The sequence below is a fragment of the Aegilops tauschii genome, chromosome 2 (genome assembly GCF_002575655.3).
Source record: "Aegilops tauschii subsp. strangulata cultivar AL8/78 chromosome 2, Aet v6.0, whole genome shotgun sequence".
NCBI classification, from domain to species: Eukaryota; Viridiplantae; Streptophyta; class Magnoliopsida; order Poales; family Poaceae; genus Aegilops; species Aegilops tauschii.
The window spans coordinates 38,691,516-38,714,314 of NC_053036.3; the positions used below are offsets into that span (position 1 = coordinate 38,691,516).

Sequence of the window (22,799 nt, forward strand, 5' to 3'; positions counted from 1 at the left end):
ACACTTTCCAAGTAATTTATTATTTGACAACATAAAGTAAATTCATTTTTCATTTCGGGCTGGGCATCCCTAATACCTTTGCCGTATTCTCGTGCAATGACAAGTGAATAAACACTCATCTTGATAATAACACATCTAGCATGGAAAAATATCAGCCACCCCCTACCGTTTCATGAGCGGTATGAGCACACAAAAAGGAAATTTATTTTGAAGATTAGAGATGGCACATACAAATTTGCTTAGAACGGCAAAAGAATACCGCATATAGGTATGTATAGTGGCCTCATATGTCAAAATTGGTTTAAGGATTTTGGATGCACAAGTAGTATTCCTATTTAGTACAAGTGAAGGCTAGCAAAAGATTGAGAAGCATCCAACCAAGAAATGAAAAATCTCATAAGCGAGCATTAAGCATAACTAACACCGAATAATGCACCACAAGTAGGATATAATTTCATTGCATAACTATTGACTTTCGTGCTTGCATAGGGAATCACAAACCTTAACATCAATATTCTTACTAAACCATAATTTCTCATCAACATGACTCACATATTAATATATTATATCATCATATCGCAAAACTATTACGAAGAATCAAGTTTATTTTGTCCAATGATCTTCATGAAAGTTTTTATTATATCCTTCTTGAATATCTATCACTTTGGGACTAGTTTCATATGTTGCTTTTGATAGCTCAAACAAATCTAAGTGAAGAACATGAGCAAACAAAATCTTCTCTCAAAATAGTATAAGTGAAGCATGAGAGAATTTCTTAAAAAATTTACTAACTCTCAAAAGTATATAAGTGAAGCACTAGAGCAATTCCATAGCTCAAAAAATTTAAGTGAAGCACATAGAGCAATTCTAACAAATCATAGCATAATTTTGGCTCTCTCAAAAAGGTGTGTTCAGCAAGGATACTTGACTTAAACTAAAAAGCAAAACAAGCAAAGACTTCTACAATACAAGACGCTCCAAGCAAAACTCATAATATGTGACGAATAAAAATATAGTTCAAGTAAAATATCGATGGTCGTTAGAAGAAAGAGGGGATATGCCACTCGGGCATCCCCAGCCTTAGTTGATTGCTTCTCTTTTAGATAATAGCTTGGGATGCCATGGGGAATCCCCAAGCTTAGGCTCTTCTTACTCCTTATTCCTTCATCCATCGTGATCTCACCCAAAACTTGAAAACTGCAATCAGACAAAACTCAACAAAACCTTCGTGAGACCGTTAGTATAACAAAGCAAATCACTACTCTAAGTACTGTTGCAAACCCATTCATATTTTATTTTTGCATTATATCTACTGTATTCCAACTTTTCTATGGCTCATACCCCATGATAGAGTCCATAGATTCATTAAAATAAGCACACAACGCAAAGAAAACAGAATTGTCAAAAATAGAACAGTATGTAGCAATCTGAAAACTTTGAATACTTCTGTAACTCCAAAAATTCTAAAACATTAGGGCAACGTGGGCAATTTGCATATCAATCTTGTGTAAAAAAATTCAGAATTTTATCGCGCTTCTATAAATTTAAACAATTCTGCAACTGGCGCACAAAGTTTCTGTTTTTCAACAAGATCAAATCAACTATCACCCAACATGATCCCAAAGGCTTTGCTTGGCACAAACACTAATTAAAACATAAAAAATACAATCATAATAGTAGCATAATTGTGAAAACACTCAAGAACAGAAGAAATACATAAATAAATTTTATTCATTTCATTGGGTTGCCTCCCAACAAGCGCTATCGTTTTATGCCCCTAGCTAGGCATAATGCAAAGATCTAAGTGTTGTCATCTTTGTATCTAGATCCATAAGATGCCCTCATGATTGATTCATATGGTGGATTAATTATTGTTCTAGAGAAGTGTTCCATACCCTTCCTTAGTGGAAATTGAAATTTAATATTGCCTTCTTTTATATCAATCACGGCACCAATAGTACGTAAAAACGGTCTACCAAGTATAATTGGACAAGACGGATTGCAATCAATATCAAGAACAATAAAATCTATGTGCACATAGTTCCTATTTGCAAGAATAAGAACATCATTAATTCTTCTCAAAGGCTTTTTAATAGTAAAATCCGCCAAGTGCAAATTTAAAGAACACTCTTCAATATTGGTAAGACCAATCACATCACACAAAGACTTCGGAATTGTGGAAACACTAGCACCCAAGTCACATAAAGCAAAACACTCATAATTTTTAATCTTGACTTTGATAGTAGGTTCCCATTCATCATGTAATTTTCTAGGAATTGAGATCTCTAATTCCAGTTTTTCTTCAAAGGCTTTCATCATCGCATCAACAATATGTTTAGTAAAAGCTTTATTTTGTTCATAGGCATGGGGTGAATTTATCTTGGATTGCAACAAAGAAATACAATCAATCAAAGAGCAATTGTCATAGTTAAAATCTTTGTAATCCAAAAGAGTGGGCACATCACTAGTTAAAGTTTTGACCTCTCCAAACCCACTTTTATCAATTTTTTCAACAAGATTTTCACCCTCCAAATTATCGGGACGCCTTCTAGCTAAAGTTGACTCTTCTTCAGTCCCTCTATCATCAATCTTAATTTTACTAAACAAGGAATCAATAGAAGAAACACCAATCACTTTAAGATCTTCATCATTTCTATGAAAGCAATCACTAGAAAATGTTTTTTTCTAAAAATTCTCTTCTAGCTCTAAGCATAGCGGTTCTTTTCTTGCTTTCATCCATAGAAACATACAAAGCTTTAATTGATTCTTCAACCTTAGGCACAAAAGCTTTCAACTTGAGATTTTCTACATCATGAGAAATTCTATCAATGCTTCTAGACATATCATCAATCTTACTCAACTTTTCTTCTATCGTATTATTGAAACTTTTTGAGCATTGATAAATGATTTAATATTATTCTCAATATCATAGGTGTTCCTATTATTATTATAAGAAGGATTACCATAGGAATTACCATAATTATTAGAGGAATTTCCAGGAAAAGGTCTAGGATTAAAATTACCTCTATAAGCATTGTTACTAAAATTGTTTCGCGAGACAAAATTCACATCTATGGCATCACTATTTTTCTCAATGAAAGTAGGCAAAGGCACATCATTAAGATCAATAGGAGCACTTTTATTAGCAACCAATTTCATAAGAGCATCAACTTTTTCACTCAAAGAATTTATTTCTTCAACCGAATTGATTTTTTACTAGTAGGAGCTCTTTCGGTATGCCATTGTGAATAATTTTCCATAATATTATCAAGTAATTTAGTAGCTTCACCCAAAGTAATCTCCATAAAAGTACCACCCATGGCGGAATCTAAAAGATTTCTAGAAACAAAATTCAACCCCGCATAAAAAATGTATAATCATCCAAAGATTTAAACCATGAGTAGGACAATTTCTTAGCATCAATTTCATTCTTTCCCAAGATTGCGCAACATGTTCATGCTAAAGTTTCTTAAAATTCATGATTTGTGTCCTAAGAGAAATAATTTTCGCGGGCAGAAAATACTTAGTAATAAAAGCATCTTTGCACTTATCCCAAGAATCGATACTATTGCGAGGCAAAGAAGAAAACCAAATTTTTGCACGATCTCGCAAAGAAAACAGAAGTAATTTTAACTTCACAATATCATTGTCCACTTCTTTTTTCTTTTGCATATCGCATAATTCCATGAATGTGTTAAGATGAGACGCGACATCCTCATTAGGAGTACCGGAAAACTGATCTTTTATGACAAGATTCAACAAAGCGGCATTAATATCACAATATTCTGCACTAGTGGCATGAGGAGCAATCGGAGTGCTAATAAAATCATTATTGTTGGTATCGGAAAAGTAACACAACTTGGTGTTCTCTTGAGTCATTGTACCACAAAACGAAGAACGAAAAAGAGGGTGAATAAAACGACAAATTTTTGTGAAGTGGGGGAGATGAAAATGAGAGGCAAATGGCTAATAATTTAAATTTCAAGGAGATGAGATTTGTGATTAGGAACCTGGTAGATGTTGATGATGTATCCCCGGCAACGGCGCCAGAAATTGGCGAGTTGTCGGGAGACTATCTTGACTTAATCCTCCCCGGCAACGGCGCCAAAAATTCCTTTTGATGCGGCTTGAACTACTTTGGTATTTCCGCAAAGAGGAAGGGATGATGTAGCATAGCTACGGTAGGTATTTCCCTCAGTGAGGAGAGCAAGGTTATCAAACCAATAGGAGAACCACGCAACACTACGGAAACGGTACCTGCACACAAAGAACAAATACTTGCAACCCGACGTAAAAGAGGGGTTGTCAATCCCTCCCGGGTAAAAAGATAGATAAAATTGTAGTAGTTTGGATAAATAGATCTCGCGGGAATGCGAGATAAAATAAATAACAGTAAATTGTAGCAAGGTGTTTTTGGGTTTTGGGATTAATAAAACTGAAAATAAAAGCGACTAAAAATAGATCTCGAAGGCAAATATGATAAAAAAAGACCCGGGGGCCGTAGATTTCACTAGTGGCGTCCCTTGAGAAAAATAGCATACGGCAGGTAAACAAATTACTGTTGGGCAATTGATAGAACTTCAAATAATTATGACGATATCCAGGCAATGATCATTATATAGGCATCACGTCCAAGATTAGTAGACCGACTCCTGCCTGCATCTACTACTATTACTCCACACATCGCCCGCTATCTAGCATGCATCTACTGTATTAAGTTCATGGAGAAACAGAGTAATGCAATAAGAACGATGACATGATGTAGACAAGATCCATTCATGTAGGAATAGACCCCATCTTGTTATCCTTAATAGAAACGATGCATACGTGTCATTTCCCCTTCGTGTCACTGGGATTGAGCACCGTAAGATCGAACCCATGACAAAGCACCTCTTCCCATGGCAAGAAAAATAGATCTAGTCGGCCTAACTAAACCAAAGATTCGAAGAAGAAATACTAAGTAATCATGCATATAAGAGATCAAAACTCAAATAACTTTCATTGATAAAATACGAGGCTATAAGTGAAGGAAATATGCCCTAGAGGCAATAATAAAGTTATTATTTATTTCCTTATTTCATGATAAATGTTTATTATTCATGCTAGAATTGTATTAACCGGAAACTTAGTACATGTGTGAATACATAGACAAAACAAAGTGTCCCTAGTATGCCTCTACTTGACTAGCTCGTTTATCAAAGATGGTTATGTTTCCTAACCATAGACATGTGTTGTCATTTGATGAACGGGATCACATCATTAGGAGAATGATGTGATGGACAAGACCCATTCATTAGCTTAGCATTATGATCGTTACAGTTTCATTGCTACTGCTTTCTTCATGACTTATATTTGTTCCTCAGACTATGAGATTATGCAACTCCCAAATACCGGAGGAACACCTTGTGTGCTATCAAACGTCACAACGTAACTGGGTGATTATAAAGATGCTCTACAGGTGTCTCCGATGGTGTTTGTTGGGTTGGCATAGATCGAGTTTAGGATTTGTCACTCCGTATATCGGAGAGGTATCTCTGGGCCCTCTTGGTAATGCACATCACTATAAGCCTTGCAAGCAATGTGACTAATGAGTTAGTTGCGGGATGATGCACTACGGAACGAGTAAAGAGACTTGTCGGTAACGATATTGAACTAGGTATTGAGATACTGACGATCGAATCTCGGGAAAGTAACATACCGATGACAAAGGGAACAACGTATGTTGTTATGCGGTTTGACCGATAAAGATCTTTGTAGAATATGTAGGAGCCAATATGAGCATCCAGGTTCCGCTATTGGTTATTGACCGGAGATGTGTCTCGGTCATGTCTACATAGTTCTCGAACCTGTAGGGTCCGCACGCTTAACGTTCGATGACGATTTGTATTATGAGTTATGTGATTTGATGTACCGAAGGTTGTTTGAAGTCCCGGATTAGATCACGGACATGACGAGGAGTCTCGAAATGGTCGAGACATAAAGATCGATATATTGGAAGGCTATATTCGGACATCGGAAAAGTTCCGAGTGATTCGGGTATTTTTCGGAGTACCGGAGAGTTACGGGAATTCGCCGGGAGAAGTAATGGGCCTTATTGGGCTTTAGTGGAGAGAGGAGAGAGGGGCCAAGAGGTGGCACGGGCCTCCCCCCTGCCCAAACCGAATTGGACAAGGGGTGCGGGGGAGCTCCTCCTCGGCGCCTATAGCGCCAGGAAAGGAAGCTGGCGCTCACGCGCCGTTAAAGTGGGTCGTGGCCCATTAAGCGGTCCTCTTCCAGCTTGCTCTAGTCTTCGCTCGCTCCTGTGTTCGCTCGTTCGCTAGGCTCGTCGTTGTTTGGCTTCGTGTTTGACTGACCTGTAGACTTTCTGACATTTTTTTAACAAAAACATAAAAATATCACAAAAAAACAAAAAAATCACCGAATTTGAAGAAAGTTGGCAAATTGGAAAAAGGTTCATCAATTTTTAAGAAATTCCACGAATTTGAAAAAAAAGTTCATTGATTTTGAAGAAAAGTTCACAAATTTGAAAACAAGTTCATCGAAGTTGAAAAAAGTTCTTGGAGTTTGAAAAAAAGTTCACTGAGTTTCAAAAAAGTTCATTGAGCTTCAGAAAAGTTCATCGAGTTTGAAAAAAGTTCATTGAATTTGAGAAAAAAAGTGCATCGAATTTGAAAAAGTTCATCGAGATTGAAAAAAAGTTCACCAAGTTTGAAAAATGTTCATGGAATTTGAGAAAAAAGTGCATCGAGTTTGAAAAAAGTTCATCGAGATTGAAAAAAAGTTCATCGAGTTTGAAGAAAGTTCATCGATTTTGAGAAAAAGTTCACCAAATTTGAAATATACCGTTCATCAAATTTGAGAAAAAGTTCATTGTTTTTGCATCAAGCTAGGAAGAAAGAAAAAAGGAAAAGGAAAGAAGAAAAACGGAAAAAGGGAAAAAGGGAAAAGGAAAAAGGAAAAGTACAAGAAGAAATTGACGAGAAAGATGAATGTAACCACATTGGGCGTGGTGGTTAGTGCGGTGTACTGCGAAGCAGGAGGTTGCGTCTTTGAATCCCAGTTCACCCGCTTTTATTTTGCTTCGCGTTTTCAAAATCAGAAAGAAGGTAAAAAGGCCGGCCCATATAGCATCGATGGAGACCGGGGGGGTATGCGCCCTGCACGAAATGGCCTATATTCGGCGCTTAAGGCGCCGAATAGGATTTGGCGGGTGGGGGCGCGGCCCCCCTTTCCTTCTCCCTCTCCCTATCTTTCCTTCTCTCCTACTCCGAATAGGAAAGAGGAGGGGAATCCTACTTGGACCGGGGAGTCCTAGTAGGATTCCCCACACCTGGCGCGCCCCCCTTTGGCCGGTCACCTCTTCCCTCCCCTCCTTTATATACATGGCCAGGCGGCACCCCAAAGGCACTCAAGATTTGTCTTAGCCATGTGCGGTGCCCCCCTCCACAGTTACACACCTCGGTCACATCGTCGTAGTTCTTAGGCGAAGCCCTGCGCCGGTAACTTCATCATCACCGTCACCACGCCGTCGTGCTGACGGAAATCTCCCTCGGCCTCAACTGGATCAAGAGTTCAAGGGACGTCACCGAGCTGAACGTGTGTAGATTGCGGATGTACCGTGTGTTCGGTACTTGGATCGGTTGGATCGCGAAGATGTTCGACTACATCAACCGCGTTACTAAACGCTTCCGCTTTCGGTCTATGAGGGTACGTAGACACACTCTCCCCGCTCGTTGCTATGCATCACCTAGATAGATCTTGCGTGTTCGTAGGAAATTTTCGAAATTACTCTGTTCCCGCACAGTGGTATCAGAGCCAGGTCTATGCGTAGATGTTATATGCACGAGTAGAACACAAAGAGTTTTGGGCGATAATAGTCATACTGCTTACCGGCATGTCATACTTTGATTCGGCGGTATTGTTGGATGAAGCAATCCAGACCGACATTACATGACCGCGTTCATGAGACTCGTTCTACTGCCGTGCTTCACACACAGGTGGCTAGTAGGTGTCTGTTTCTCCAACTTTAGTTGAATCGAGTTTGACTACGCCCGGTCCTTGTTGAAGGTTAAAACAGCACACTTGATGAAAAATCGTTGTGGTTTTGATGCGTAGGTAAGAACAGTTCTTGCTAGAAGCCCATAGCAGCCACGTAAAACTTGCAACAACAAAGTAGAGGACGTCTAACTTGTTTTCGCAGGGCATGTTGTGATGTGATATGGTCAAGACGTGATGAGATATAAATTGTAGTATGAGATGACCATGTTTTGTTAAAGTCATCGACAACTAGCAGGAGCCTTATGGTTGTCTCTTTATTGCATAAGATGCAAGCGCCATATAATTGCTTTACTTTATCGCTATGCGATAGCAATAGTTGCAAAAGCAATAGTTGGCGAGACGACCATGTGACGACACGTTGATAAAGATCAAGATGATGGAGATCATGGTGTCATGCCGGTGACGATAGAGATCATGACGGTACTTTGGAGATGGAGATCAAAGGCACAAGATGATGATGGCCATATCATGTCACATATTTTTATTGCATGTGATGTTTATCTTTTATCCATCTTATTTTGCTTAGTACAACGGTAGCATTATGAGATGACCCCTTACTAAAATTTCAAGGTATAAGTGTTCTCCCTGAGTATGCACCGTTGCGACAGTTCTTCGTGCTGAGACACCACGTGATGATCGGGTGTGATAAGCTCTACGTTCACATACAACAGGTGCAAGCCAGTTTTGCACATGCAGAATACTCGGCTTAAACTTGACGAGCCTAGCATATGCATATATGGCCTCGGAACACTAAGACCAAAGGTCGAGTGTGAATCATATAGTAGATATGATCAACATATAGTGATGTTCACCATTGAAAACTACTCCATCTCACGTGATGATCGGACATGGTTTAGTTGATATGGACCATGTGATCACTTAGATGATTAGAGGGATGTCTATCTAAGTGGGAGTTCTTAAGTAATATGATTAATTGAACTTTAATTTATCATGAACTTAGTCCTGATAGTATTTGCATAACTATGTTGTAGATCAATAGCTCACGATATAGCTCCTCGTTTATTTTTGATATGTTCCTAGAGAAAACTAAGTTGAAAGATGTTAGTAGCAATGATGCGGACTTGGTCCGTGATCTGAGGATTATCCTCATTGCTGCACAGAAGAATTATGTCCTTGATGCACCGCTAGGTGACAGACCTATTGCAGGAGCGGATGCAGACGTTATGAACGTTTGACAAAGCTCGGTATGATGACTACTTGATAGTTTAGTGCACCATGCTTTACGGCTTAGAACCGGGACTTCAAAAATGTTTTCAATGCCACGGAGCATATAAGATGTTCCAAGAGTTGAAATTGGTATTTCATACTCATGCCCGTGTCGAGAGGTATGAGACCTCTGACAGTACTTTGCCTATAAGATGGAGAAGAATAGCTCAACCAGTGAGCATGTGCTCAGATTGTCTGGGTACTACAATTGCTTGAATCAAGTGGGAGTTAATCTTCCAGATAAGATAGTAATTGACAAAGTTCTCTAGTCACTATCACCAAGTTACTAAGAACTTCGTGATGAACTATAAAGGGGTGATGAAAGTAATTACCGAGCTCTTCGTGATACTGAAATCAGCGAAGGTAGAAATAAAGAAAGAGCATCAAGTGTTGATGTAACAAGACCACTAGTTTCAAGAAAAGGCCAAAGGGATAGAAAGGGAACTTCAAGAAGAATGACAAGCAAGTTGTCACTCCCGTGAAGAAACCCAAGTCTTGACCTAAGCCTAAAACGGAGTGCTTCTACTGCAAAGGGACTGGTCACTGGAAGCGGAACTGCCCCAAGTATTTGGCGGATAAGAAGGATGGCAAAGTGAAAAGTATATTTGATATGCATGTTATTGATGTGTACTTTACTAGTGTTTATAGCAACCCTCAGTATTTGATACTGGTCTAGTTGCTAAGAGTAGTAACTTGAAACAGGAGTTGCAAAATGAACAGAGACTAGTTAAGGACGAGGTGACAATGTGTGTTGGAAGTGATTCCAAGATTGATAAGATCACCATCGCACACTCCCTATACTTTCGGGATCGGTGTTGGACCTAAATAAATGTTATTTGGTGTTTGCATTGAGCATGAATATGATTTGATCATGTTTATTGCGATACGGTTATTCATTTAAGTCAAGGAATAATTGTTGATCTGTTTACATGAATAAAACCTTCTATGGTCATACATCCAATGTAAATAGTTTATTGAATCTTGATCGTAGTGATACACATATTCATAATATTGAAGCCAAAAGATGCAAACTTAATAATGATAGTGCAACTTATTTGTGGCACTGCCGTTTAGGTCATATTGGTGTAAAACGCATGAAGAAACTCCATGCTGATGGGCTTTTGGAATCACTTGATTATGAATCACTTGATGCTTGCGAACCATGCCTCATGGGCAAGATGACTGAGACTCCGTTCTCCGGAACAATGGAGCGAGCAACAGACTTGTTGGAAATAATACATACTGATGTATGCGGTCCGATGAGTGTTGAGGCTCGCGACGCGTATCGTTATTTTCTAACCTTCACAGATGATTTGAGCAGATATGGGTATATCTACTTGATGAAAAATAAGTCTGAAACATTTTAAAAGTTCAAAGAATTTCAGAGTGAAGTGGAAAATCATCGTGACAAGAAAATAAAGTTTCTACGATCTGATCGTGGAGGCGAATATTTGAGTTACGAGTTTGGTCTTCATTTGAAACAATGTGGAATCGTTTCGCAACTCACGCCACCTGGAACACCACACCGTAATGGTGTGTCCAAACGTCGTAACCGTACTTTACTAGATACGGTGCGGTCTATGATGTCTCTTACCGATTTACCACTATCGTTTTGGGGTTATGCATTAGAGACAAGCTGCATTCACGTTAAATAGGGCACCATCGAAATCCGTTGAGACGACACCGTATGAACTATGGTTTGGCAAGAAACCTAAGTTGTTGTTTCTTAAAGTTTGGGGTTGCGATGCTTATGTGAAAAAAGTTTCAGCCTGATAAGCTCAAACCCAAATCGGAGAAGTGCGTCTTCATAGGATACCCAAAAGAAATTGTTGGGTACACCTTCTATCACAGATCCGAAGGCAAGATATTCGTTGCTAAGAATGGATCCTTTCTAGAGAAGGAGTTTCTCTCGAAAGAAGTGAGTGGGAGGAAAGTAGAACTTGATGAGGTAATTGTACATTCTCTCAAAAATTGGAAAGTAGTTCATCACAGAAATCCGTTCCCGTGATGCCTACACCAACTAGAGAGGAAGTTAATGATGATGATCATGAAACTTCAGATCAAGTTACTACATAACTTCGTAGGTCAACCAGAGCACGATCCGCACCAGAGTGGTATGGTAATCCTGTACTAGAAGTCATGTTACTAGACCATGATGAACCTATGAACTATGAGGAAGCGATGATGAGCCCAGATTCTGACAGATGGCTTGAGGCCATGAAATCTGAGATAGGATCCATGTATGAGAACAAAGTATGGACTTTGGTGGACTTGCCCAATGATCGGCAAGCCATTGAGAATAAATGGATCTTCAAGAGGAAGACAGACGCTGATAGTAGTGTTACTATCTACAAAGCTCGAATTGTCGCAAAAGGTTTTCGACAAGTTCAAGGTGTTGACTACGATGAGATTTTCTCACTCGTATCGATGCTTAAAGTCTGTCCAAATCATGTTAGGAATTGCCGCATTTTATGAAATCTGGCAAATGGACGTCAAAACTGCATTCCTTAATAGATTTCTTAAAGAAGAGTTGTATATGATGCAACCAGAAGGTTTTGTCGATCCTAAAGGTGCTAACAAAGTGTGCAAAGCTCCAGCGATCCATCTATGGACTGGTGCAAGCATCTTGGAGTTGGAATATACGCTTTGATGAGTTGATCAAAGCATATAGTTTTATACAGACTTGCGGTAAAGCCTGTATTTACAAGAAAGTGAGTGGGAGCACTACAGCCTTTCTGATAAGTATATGTGAATGACATATTGTCGATCAGAAATGATGTAGAATTTTCTGGAAAGCATAAAGGAGTGTTTGAAAGGAGTTTTTCAAAGAAAGACCTCGGTGAAGCTAATTACACATTGAGCATCAAGATCTATAGAGATAGATCAAGACGCTTGATAAGTTTTTTCAATAAGTACATACCTTGACAAGTTTTTGAAGTAGTTCAAAATGGAACAGTCAAAGAAAGAGTTCTTGCCTGTGTTGCAAGGTGTGAAGTTGAGTAAGACTCAAAACCCGACCACGAGAGAAGATAGAGAGAGAATGAAAGTCATTCCCTATGCCTCAGCCATAGGTTCTATAAAGTATGCCATGTTGTGTGCCAGACCTATTGTATACCCTGCCCTGAGTTTGGCAAGGGAGTACAATAGTGATCTAGGAGTAGATCACTAGACATTGGTCAAAATTATCCGTAGTGGAATAAGGATATGTTTCTCGGTTATGGAGGTGACAAAAAGTTCGTCGTAAAGGGTTACGTCGATGAAAGTTTTGACACTGATCCAGATGACTCTAAGTCTCAATCTGGATACATATTGAAAGTGGGAGCAATTAGCTAGAGTAGCTCCGTGCAGAGCATTGTTGACATAGAAATTTGCAAAATACATACGGATCTGAATATGGCAGACCCGTTGACTAAACTTCTCTCACAAGCAAAACATGATCGCACCTTAGTACTCTTTGGGTGTTAATCACAAGGCGATGCGAACTAGATTGCTGACTCTAGTAAACCCTTTGAGTATTGGTCACATGGCGATGTGAACTATGGGTGTTAATCACATGGTGATGTGAACTATTGATGTTAAAACACATGGCGATGTGAACTAGATTATTGACTCTAGTGCAAGTGGGAGACTGAAGGAAATATGCCCTAGAGGCAATAATAAAGTTATTATTTATTTCCTTATTTCATGATAAATTTTTATTATTCATGCTAGAATTGTATTAACCGAAAACTTAGTACATGTGTGAATACATAGACAAAACAAAGTGTCCCTAGTATGCCTCTACTTGACTAGCTCGTTTATCAAAGATGGTTATGTTTCCTAACCATAGACATGTGTTGTCATTTGATGAACAGGATCACATCATTAGGAGAATGATGTGATGGACAAGACCCATTCGTTAGCTTAGCATTATGGTCGTTACAGTTTCATTGCTACTGCTTTCTTCATGACTTATACATGTTCCTCACACTATGAGATTATGCAACTCCCAAATACCGGAGGAACACCTTGTGTGCTATCAAACGTCGCAACATAACTGGGTGATTACAAAGATGCTCTACAGGTGTCTCCGATGGTGTTTGTTGGGTTGTCATAGATCGAGATTAGGATTTGTCACTCCGTGTATCGGAGAGGTATCTCTGGGCCCTCTCGGTAATGCACATCACTATAAGCCTTGCAAGCAATGTGACTAATGAGTTAGTTGTGGGATGATGCACTACGGAACGAGTAAAGAGACTTGCCGGTAACGAGATTGAACTGGGTATTGAGATACCGACAATTGAATCTCGGACAAGTAACATACCGATGACAAAGGGAACAACGTATGTTGTTATGCGGTTTGACCGATAAAGACCTTCGTAGAATATGTAGGAGCCAATATGAGCATCCAGGTTCCGCTATTGGTTATTGACCGGAGATGTGTCTCGGTCATGTCTACATAGTTCTCGAACCCGTAGGGTTCGCACACTTAACGTTCGATGACGATTTGTATTATGAGTTATGTGATTTGATGTGCCGAAGGTTGTTCGGAGTCCCCGATGAGATCACGGACATGATGAGGAGTCTCGAAATGGTCGAGACGTAAATATCGATATATTGGAAGGCTATATTCGGACATCGGAAAGGTTCCGAGTGATTCGGGTATTTTTCGGAGTACCGGAAAGTTACGGGAATTCGCCGTGAGAAGTAATGGGCCTTATTGGGCTTTAGTGGAGAGAGGAGAGAAGGGCCAAGAGGTGGCCGCGCCTCCCCCCTGCCCAAACCGAATTGGACAAGGGGTGGGGGCGTGGCCCCCCTTTCCTTCTCCCTCTCCCTCTCTTTCCTTCTCTCCTACTCCGAATAGGAAAGAGGAGGGGAATCCTACTTGGACTGGGGAGTCCTAGTAGGATTCCCCACACCTGGCGCGCCCCCCTTTGGCCGGCCACCTCTTCCCTCCCCTCCTTTATATACGTGGCCAGGGGGCACCCCAAAGGCACTCAAGATTTGTCTTAGCCCTGTGCGGTGCCCCCCTCCACAGTTACACACCTCGATCATATCGTCGTAGTGCTTAGGCGAAGCCCTGCGCCGGTAAATTCATCATCACCGTCACCACGCCGTCGTGCTGACGGAACTCTCCCTCGGCCTCAACTGGATCAAGAGTTCGAGGGACGTCACCGAGCTGAACGTGTGCAGATCGCGGAGGTACCGTGCGTTCGGTACTTGGATCGGTTGGATCGCGAAGATGTTCGACTACATCAACCGCGTTACTAAACACTTCCGCTTTCGGTCTACGAGGGTACGTAGACACACTCTCCCCGCTCGTTGCTATGCATCACCTAGATAGATCTTGTGTGTTCGTAGGAAATTTTTGAAATTACTGCGTTCCCCAACAATAAGAACTAAACCAAAGATTCGAAGAAGAAATACGAGGCTATAAGTAATCATGCATATAAGAGATCAAAACTCAAATAACTTTCATTGATAAAATAGATCTAATCATAAACTCAAAGTAACAAACACACCGCAAAAAATAGTTACATCAAATAGATCTCCAAGAGACCATTGTATTGAGAATCAAAAGAGACAGAGGAAGCCATCTAGCTACTAACTACGGACCCGTAGGTCTACAATGAACTACTCACGCATCATCGGAGAGGCACCAATGAGGATGATGAACCCCTCCATGATGGTGTCTAGATTGGATTTGTGATTTCTGGAACTTGCGGCGGCTGGAATTGTGTTTCGTCGACTTCCCTAGGTTTTTTGGAATATTGGGGCATTTATAGAGCAAAGAGGTGGTGCGGGAGGCGGCCGAGGTGGGCATAACCCACCAGGGCGCGCCTGGTCCCCCAGGCGCGCCCAGGTGGGTTGTGCTCCCCTCGGAGCCCCCCTCTGGTACTTCCTTGGCCCAATTTGTGTCTTCTGGTCTAAAAAAATCTCCAAAAAGTTTCGTTGCATTTGGACTCCGTTTGGTATTGATTTTCTGCGAAGTAAAAAACAAGCAAAAAAACAGCAACTGGCACTGGGCTCTATATCAGTAGGTTAGTCCCAAAAAATGATATAAAGTTGCTATAAAATGATTGTAAAACATCCAAGAATGATAATATAACAGCTTGGATCAATAAATAACTATAGATACGTCGGAGACGTATCACCAAGCATTACGCTTAATGGATCAATCGTTGTCTCATATTGTCTTCGGTCCTCATAGATGTCTCCACATGTCACGTCGGAGGTCTCTGATTTCCTAAACAATATGTGTTACCTATGTAGGTCTTGAGATCATGTTGCCTGGGCCCTTAAATTGGAAAACACGCATAGAGTTCACCACAAAATAAGAACTTACTAGACATATCATAAGACTACAAACACGAATGATGACATATAGAATATGCACAAATGAATCTTACCACTCACCTACATGTCCTACGCTTAGGGGGAAATACTCACACATCTCAGAGAATAACCAATCATCTTAGAGAATGAACCAATGAAAATCATATCAATAATACTGTGAAGATCCACAATAAGATGAATAATCAAACAAGTCTCAATCTCCAGATGAGTATGAATAGAGTTTACAACCCAATCTTACAACTTGGAGTTCCTCTTACAATAGTGACGGTGGAATTGATGATTGAGATAAAAGGACCAAAACTAAGAAGATCTGGTGGTTCTCTGAATCTCTTCTCTTTATGTTCTGGATGTGGTGGCGGCGGCTAGGGTTCTCTTCTGGTCCCCGCCCTTCACGAAAGTGTCTTGTACTGGTAAGGTGGAGGCCCAAGCACTTCATACCACCATCCATAAGAGCATGCCCGCTCATATGGAAGGCCGCCTTTTACTCGGGTGCGCCTCGTGGTCGAGCCTCCAATACAGAAGTTGCTGCATTTGGCTTGATTTTGCAGTAATTCTCCTTGGTTTTCTTCCACATATGACATTTCCTGCCACGCAATGAAAAACAGTTTTTATTCTCGCTTGAAAGGTTAACGTTAGAAATTACCGAGAAGTGATATAATTCCGGTGAAAACCAAATGAAAACCCCTTGCAAACAATCTTAAATTCTTGAGCCATCATGAATGTGTAAGACCATATCTACGCATTACGTCCAAATATAATGAAACCGAGATCCTATATGCATCTAAATAGCGTGTCCACAGATCGAGATCCTCTCTGCACTATCTAGACTTTAAGTGTAAACAAGTGTAATTGCACTTAGCAAGATGACATACGGTTATGAAATGGGGACTATGAATTGTCTACTAAACCATAATCCTTAGTGGCAACAATTCAATGCAAGCCTTCTTCACTTTCTGCCACTGCGGTAGATTAATTGCAAGATTGAACCCAACTAATGCACATCTCTACCACTATTGATTTACCAAAAAAAAACTTTTGTGATGATACGTGTTTGTCACAGTAGGTCATGTTTTCTGTCATGCATGTACATCCGTGACGATTTTATAACAGAATCAAGATAGTCATACATGTGCTGTCGCGGAAGTGTTCCATGATAATACTCCATTTATTGTCACGTAAGTGATGATAAATGGTGCATCATGGAAGTGTTTTTGTCAAGGGTAACTGGCATGTGGCATCCACCATAATGGGTCATCGTTAAGCTATTGGGTGCCGATTTTGGATCCGATACCCGTTAATAGCCCCGACCAATGATGATTTTCCACGTGTCAAATGTTATCCATCTAATGGACAGGACGCGCCAATGAAACGTCGACACGTGGAATGGCCCAACAATGGCCCATTTAGGTTAAAAGGGCTAGCCCAGCCAAAGGCCCACAAAATTTGGTCTGATACTAGTGGGCCGGCCCGTTAACAGTCTGCCATGTCTTTTAGCCAAATTACTTCCCATATGCAGATCTGGCCTGTTAACAGTCCATTATGTTTTTGGGCCTAATGAAGGCCTGGTTTGTCTTTCGTCCTGTGTAAAGGCTCATTGTACAGTTTGATCCAGTTTGGCCCAAGGTTTATTTCGGCCTCTTAGCGGCCCTTAGTACAATTGGGTCGTTGTCGGACCGGTTTCACTGTCGACCATTTCACAGGCCGTGCTGCAGTTGGGCCCATTTTCTGGTCTGAAGTGACTTTCGATCTCATAACGGACCATGGTCTTCATGGATAAAGTTCAGTCCAACCTGACTATCGGCCTGTTAAAGGCCCGTGGTATAATTGGGCCTAATTACGACCCGATTTTGCATCTGACCTGCTTACAACCCATAATGTGATTGGGCCAACCAAGGCCCGAGATAAATTTTGGTCTGTTATCGGCCCGTCATGTAATTGGAAAAATCATGGGCCGAGGTATATTTCGGCTTGCTGTCGGCCTGCGAAATCTTCGTCACAATTCGGACCAAATCTACTTTTCAACGTGTTAAAATCCTATGGTACTTTCTGGCCCAACCAAGGCCCGCAGTTTAGTCAACCTATTAAAGGCCCGAAACTACATCGGGGCCAATATACGTTTAGGCCTGCTAATGGCCCGCGATGATTATGGGCCCATGTGAGGATCGGGGGCACATGCTGGCCCGATACTTGTACTTGTTTCGGCCCATATATGGCGAGTAGCGGGCTGGCCAGTTTGCGTGGCATATTTTTTTACCGCTAACGGACCGTTAACATTTTGGCCCTTTGGCCTCCATCGGAGCTTTCAGCCTTTTCAGAGAGTGATGATAGCATATACAGTAAACATGAATTAACCTATACTATGTTTGTCGAATAAAATAGAAAAAATAGGAAATTGCACTGAACTAATATGTTTGTCCAATAAAATTCAATAAGTATATGCCCAAATTGTATGTAATTGACACCAATATAGCATGAATCATGCAAAAAATTGTCGTTACATTTGTGACATATCAAGAACCCAATGGAGAGTTTCCTTCCTGCCCATGCTCGCTCACTCACTGTGCCGCTCACCATGCGTGTCTTGTCCCAAAGATCCATGGGCCAAGATGGGGGAGTCCGCCGTGGCGGTGGCATGAGCAGAGTCCACTCCCACCGCTGCCACCACCAACCTAGTCGCAATGCTCTACCACATCTTGCTGCCTATATTGCCCCCCTCACTCTTGACAGTGAGCGGAGGGACGAAAATGGCGATGTTGCAACCAGCAAAGGCGGATGCTGGGATGGCGACGAGCCCATGTCGTGACAGTTGTCACGTGGTGCTGGTACTTCAACGACTCTATACCATGGTGGGCGGCAGCCGGTGCTGCAACCGACAAAGGAGGATGTTGGAACCGCCACCTAGCGATGCCGTGACCGACGGCTAGAGATGCGTCGACTGACAAATGGAATGCGGGGACCACATATAAGGATGATGGAGCCGGGGCCCAGGTGCGAGGATGTTGGAACCGCGAGCCGTCGATGCTACAATTGGCAACCGGGGATGTAGCGACCGACAAATGGAATGCGAGGACCACAAATGAGGATGATGGAGCTAGCTGTGAGGATGTTGTGACTATGACTCACAGTGTTGCTACCACGGCCGACATGACTGCGAGGGGAGCACGTGGTACTGGAGAAGGGGGACATCGAGCTGCTGCCTACAGTGACTACCAAAGTTGGGTGCGGCGAATATTACGAGGACGATGACCCTTGTTGACCCCAAATACCCTCAAACAGTTTAAGGTGGGTGAAATTGAACACTTTAAGGTAAGTGGAAATGTCAAATTCTGCAAATACCCCCAAACCAACCGTTATCTCTGAGTTGGTATGTGCGCGACCCTTCCTTCCATCCTCTACTACGCAATCCCCTCCCACATGTTTTTTTACGATTTTTCCCCTAAACCACACGCACATTAACTCAACCCCCTTCCCTTGATCTCCCATGTTTTGCATTAACTTAAATCTTACCAAAACCTCAACTAAATCAAAAAAAATCTTGTCTTTCTTACCCGTATCTAAATCAAATCAAATTTTACCAAAGACTAAACTAAATCAAAGCTTCTATTGCTTTTCTTCTATTCATCTATTCATACTCAAAACAAATCAAATCATATCAAAGCCTGAAATATAATGTACCTGTAAAGAAATATAAGAGCGTTTAGAACACTACTTTAGTGATCTAAACACTCTTATATTGCTTTACGAAGGGAGTACTGTATAAGGTTACATCGAACATGATTCATGAGCAACTAAAATATGTATATTTTCGTTGCAACACATGAGCAATTAGATAGTACGCTTCGACCCGACTGTACAGTGGACCTCAAACAGAACACTTCGATCCCGACTCGCCGCGCTAGGACTGTCTCGACCCACCGCCGCCGCCAGCCCGCCCAGCGCCGCCGCGGGCAGTTCCTCCATGGGAAGCACCGGCTAGCCGCCTCCCGTTCCCCCGCCAGCTGCTCCGCCTGCGCCTGCCCCTGCTCTGCTCCGCCGCCCGCTCCTCCCTACCCCCAGCCGGTGCCGCCTGCTCCTCCCTACCTCCCGACGCCGCATTCGACCGTCCCCCACGCCCCGACGCCCCCAGTCCCCGGCGCCGGCAGGCAGACGCGGTCGCCAACGCCAACCGGTTGCAGGTAGCGCGGTGTTCTTCTCCATCCTCTACGTGTTACAGTTCAATTCGTTGTCAAAACTGCATCATGCCCCAGCCCCACACATAGTCCGCATGTATGATTTGTTAATTTGGTTATATCGGCACAATTCCTGATGAACATAGATACAACCCAACCCTTTGCGCATATAGGGAGAGATGAGAAGGCTGTCCTATTTTTTTCTGTTTCCTGACTAGTATTGTTCAGTAACAAAGATACATTTTTTAGTATGTTGTGCTTGTGCCCGTGTTGTTGTATGTACCTAATTATTCAATTTCCTAGTGCCATTTTGCTAGTATGCTGTAGAGACGAGAACATCATGTCATGTGAAATGCCTTTTCAGCGGACGGGGACGTCATAATGCAGACGCCAGATATACATCATTTGCCATGTCTATGTACCCATCAGGATGCTTCTCCACACCATATAGCCAGCTGCGTTTGAACTAGTTCACTTTTCCCTCTTATGTAAATTCTTCTTGCTCTACTCTATTCTGAGCCACATATATGCATAAATTCTTTTTTTAGGGGATATATACATAAATTCGTTATGGTCCATTGCAACATTGATAATTGCCTCAACTTCTTTATGATCCATTGTTAACATTGATAATTGTATTCCCTAAAAAAATTGATAATTCTATTTAATTCTCTTAGATATTTAACTATTTCATTTATCAACCAGCTTATATACTTGTGGAAGATTTCCTTGGTAAGATATACTAATTCACCCTGCAGTTAGTATATTGATAGTAGGAACTGACACTAAACGTTTAAATAGGAGAATATGAACTGCAGCCTGGGGTAATTAGAGCTATTTATGAGAGACAGAGTCTCCTACTTTGTGTATTTAGTGTTTGCACTTTGTGCTTCTATCACATAACTTGGATCACCCTTGAAATCAAAACCTTCGAAGATTTTGTGGGTATCTTGTTATTGTATGTTACATGTATTTTTTTAAGTAATTTTGTATAATAAATTAATAATGAAAACCAATTGACATTATTTTGCAGTTTTAACATGGATCCCAACATGAAGCAGCTTCAAGGGACTCTGATTGACATAGAAACAGACGCAGAGCAACTTCTTCTGGCAAGGCATCAGGTCTGTTGGTGCTACTGGCTTGCTATTCATGCTAAAAGTCTCAGAATTGATTTGTTTTGATCTGTTCTGTATATGATCAGCTGGTGGAGAACGATAGAATGAGGAATGCTAACAGGGAGGCCCTAACTGCCCTCCGGAAAAGAGCCAAGACAACTAAAACCAGTGTCCCATCTCCATTTGAGATCGTAATGAAAGAGATGGAAGGAACTTCTGCCAAACAGCTAGTAAAGGAGATATGCTCAACTTGCGGGAATCACGACCCCAAAGAACATACCTGGCTAATGTTTCCAGGCTCAGATATTTTTGCTCGTGTTCCATTTCATGTAGCGCACACTGTTCTGGACAAAGGTATTTACCTTCTTGGATCTTGATCCATGCAATCTGATTTATTTCAATTTACTATTGAAGTAGGGTTGATACTAGTTTGTACCAACGACTCTGCCATCGATTTCAATATTCCGGTTGATCATGCTTTCAAATTTATTCATGTGTGTTGTTAATCCACTATGAGGTTTAAATTAGTTATTGTGTTTTGTTGTATTACTTGTATTCACCAAAAAAAATCATGTTGAGCTTAAGTATGTGAGCTTTCGATGCCATCGACATGTGAAGTAGTGATTGGAGTCCCTGTCTGTTCTGTTCTAAGCTTGCATTTTATCTGCAACCTCTTCTGAACGCAAACTGTTACCATGATATGTTGCAAAAGCTTTGTTTAGCCGAATGCATGATTTATCTTCAAAAAATTATGTCTCTGATGCTCATGGTCTTGATTATCACTGTTTTTGCTAAACTTTTGGGGATTTTTGTTTCCAAGTATATCTTGTTGAAGGAGCGTTTCCACTTTAATGTTCAAAATTGGATCTCTTTCTGTTTGAACCCTTCAATTGTATATATGCTTGTCTAAACGATGCAGATTGTGATATATGTCTGTTCAAGATTGGGCTGATGATTGTGATATCCAAACGATGCAGATCAAGAGCATCTGGACTACGACACCAAGAAGCTGCAAAGCTTTGTCAAGGAGAAATCGTTTGCGATCTCCGAGAAAGGCGCCCTTGCGGACAAAATCAGCCCGGGCATCGTGAGATCCCTCGTCAGCCTTGCAGATAAACCTAAGTAGTAGGTACACGCCGCAAGGGGCAAATGAATCATGTCTGTCGGTCCCAGTCCTCAACAGCTCGAACATCTCCTAAGATGAAGCTTCTGCCGGGTTCACCAATTGTGTTTACTAACAGCCCTGATGTTTTACCCGCATCTCGGTTTGGTTTCGCCGCGCTGTGAGATTAGGCCGTTGCTACGAACGAGAGAATTGTAGTCGGCCGACATTTAACCCTTGTTACCTATCATCACTAGGTGTGGTGTGTTGGCAAACCTGAGTCCTGAGCCTGAACCTGTTCCTGTACCCTGTTATCTTCATTCAAATGAAGTCATAACAGTATCATGCCGGGAAAGTTTTATCTATTTATCCGTGTACCGTCCTTGAGTGAGGACATGTTTTATACGGCGGTTGGGAAAATTCCCTTTTTCTCTTGGATGACACGTTTTATCTTTGGTTTGTGGTGAATCTAAAATTCAAACCATGGTTTCCATGCGCAGGTAGATATGAAGTCAGGTTGAGAAACATGGGGAGGCACTGACGATGAATGTAATGTGCCTGGACATGGAGAGCCATGCTGTTGGCGGATATTGCCGGCACCTCACCTGTAGGAGGCCTATGCATGTACTGTATATAGAGCGGCAATGAGGTTGGCAACCTTCAATGGTGCGAAGGGCAAGAGATACCTTGGCCTTTTGGTGCGAGGGTGAGGGGGACTGGGGAGCCCAGCACAGCACCTTTTGTTGTACAGGGAGATGTGGGCTATCTATCTCTGGTGACCATGATCGA

The 22,799-nt window shown here is 41.4% G+C and overlaps 1 protein-coding gene across 2 annotated transcripts; it reads left to right on the forward strand.

The window, feature by feature from the left end:
* The first annotated feature begins 19,401 nt into the window (after positions 1-19,401).
* On the forward strand, positions 19,402-22,375 carry LOC109783224 (uncharacterized). Of its 2 annotated transcripts, XM_045232553.2 has the most exons (5): positions 19,557-19,796; positions 20,155-20,278; positions 20,824-20,914; positions 20,995-21,262; positions 21,886-22,375. In XM_045232553.2, the coding sequence occupies exons 3-5, from the start codon at positions 20,831-20,833 to the stop codon at positions 22,032-22,034; spliced, it is 501 nt and encodes a 166-aa protein (XP_045088488.1). In that variant the 5' UTR covers positions 19,557-19,796; positions 20,155-20,278; positions 20,824-20,830; the 3' UTR covers positions 22,035-22,375. The 2 variants fall into 2 exon arrangements, with proteins under 2 accessions (XP_020197416.2, XP_045088488.1); XM_020341827.4 differs by lacking the exon at positions 20,155-20,278 and having other exon boundaries at positions 19,402-19,796.
* Positions 22,376-22,799: the final 424 nt, after the last annotated feature.

Bases quoted from the DNA above. Each gene is read 5' to 3' on its own strand.
- LOC109783224 (XM_020341827.4), top strand. From the start codon at position 19,417: ATGTATATTTTCGTTGCAACACATGAGCAATTAGATAGTACGCTTCGA. The intron at 19,797-20,823 runs GTAGCGCGGTGT...ATTATTTTGCAG, and splicing joins CCAACGCCAACCGGTTGCAG to TTTTAACATGGATCCCAACA. The intron at 20,915-20,994 runs GTCTGTTGGTGC...GTATATGATCAG, and splicing joins TTCTTCTGGCAAGGCATCAG to CTGGTGGAGAACGATAGAAT.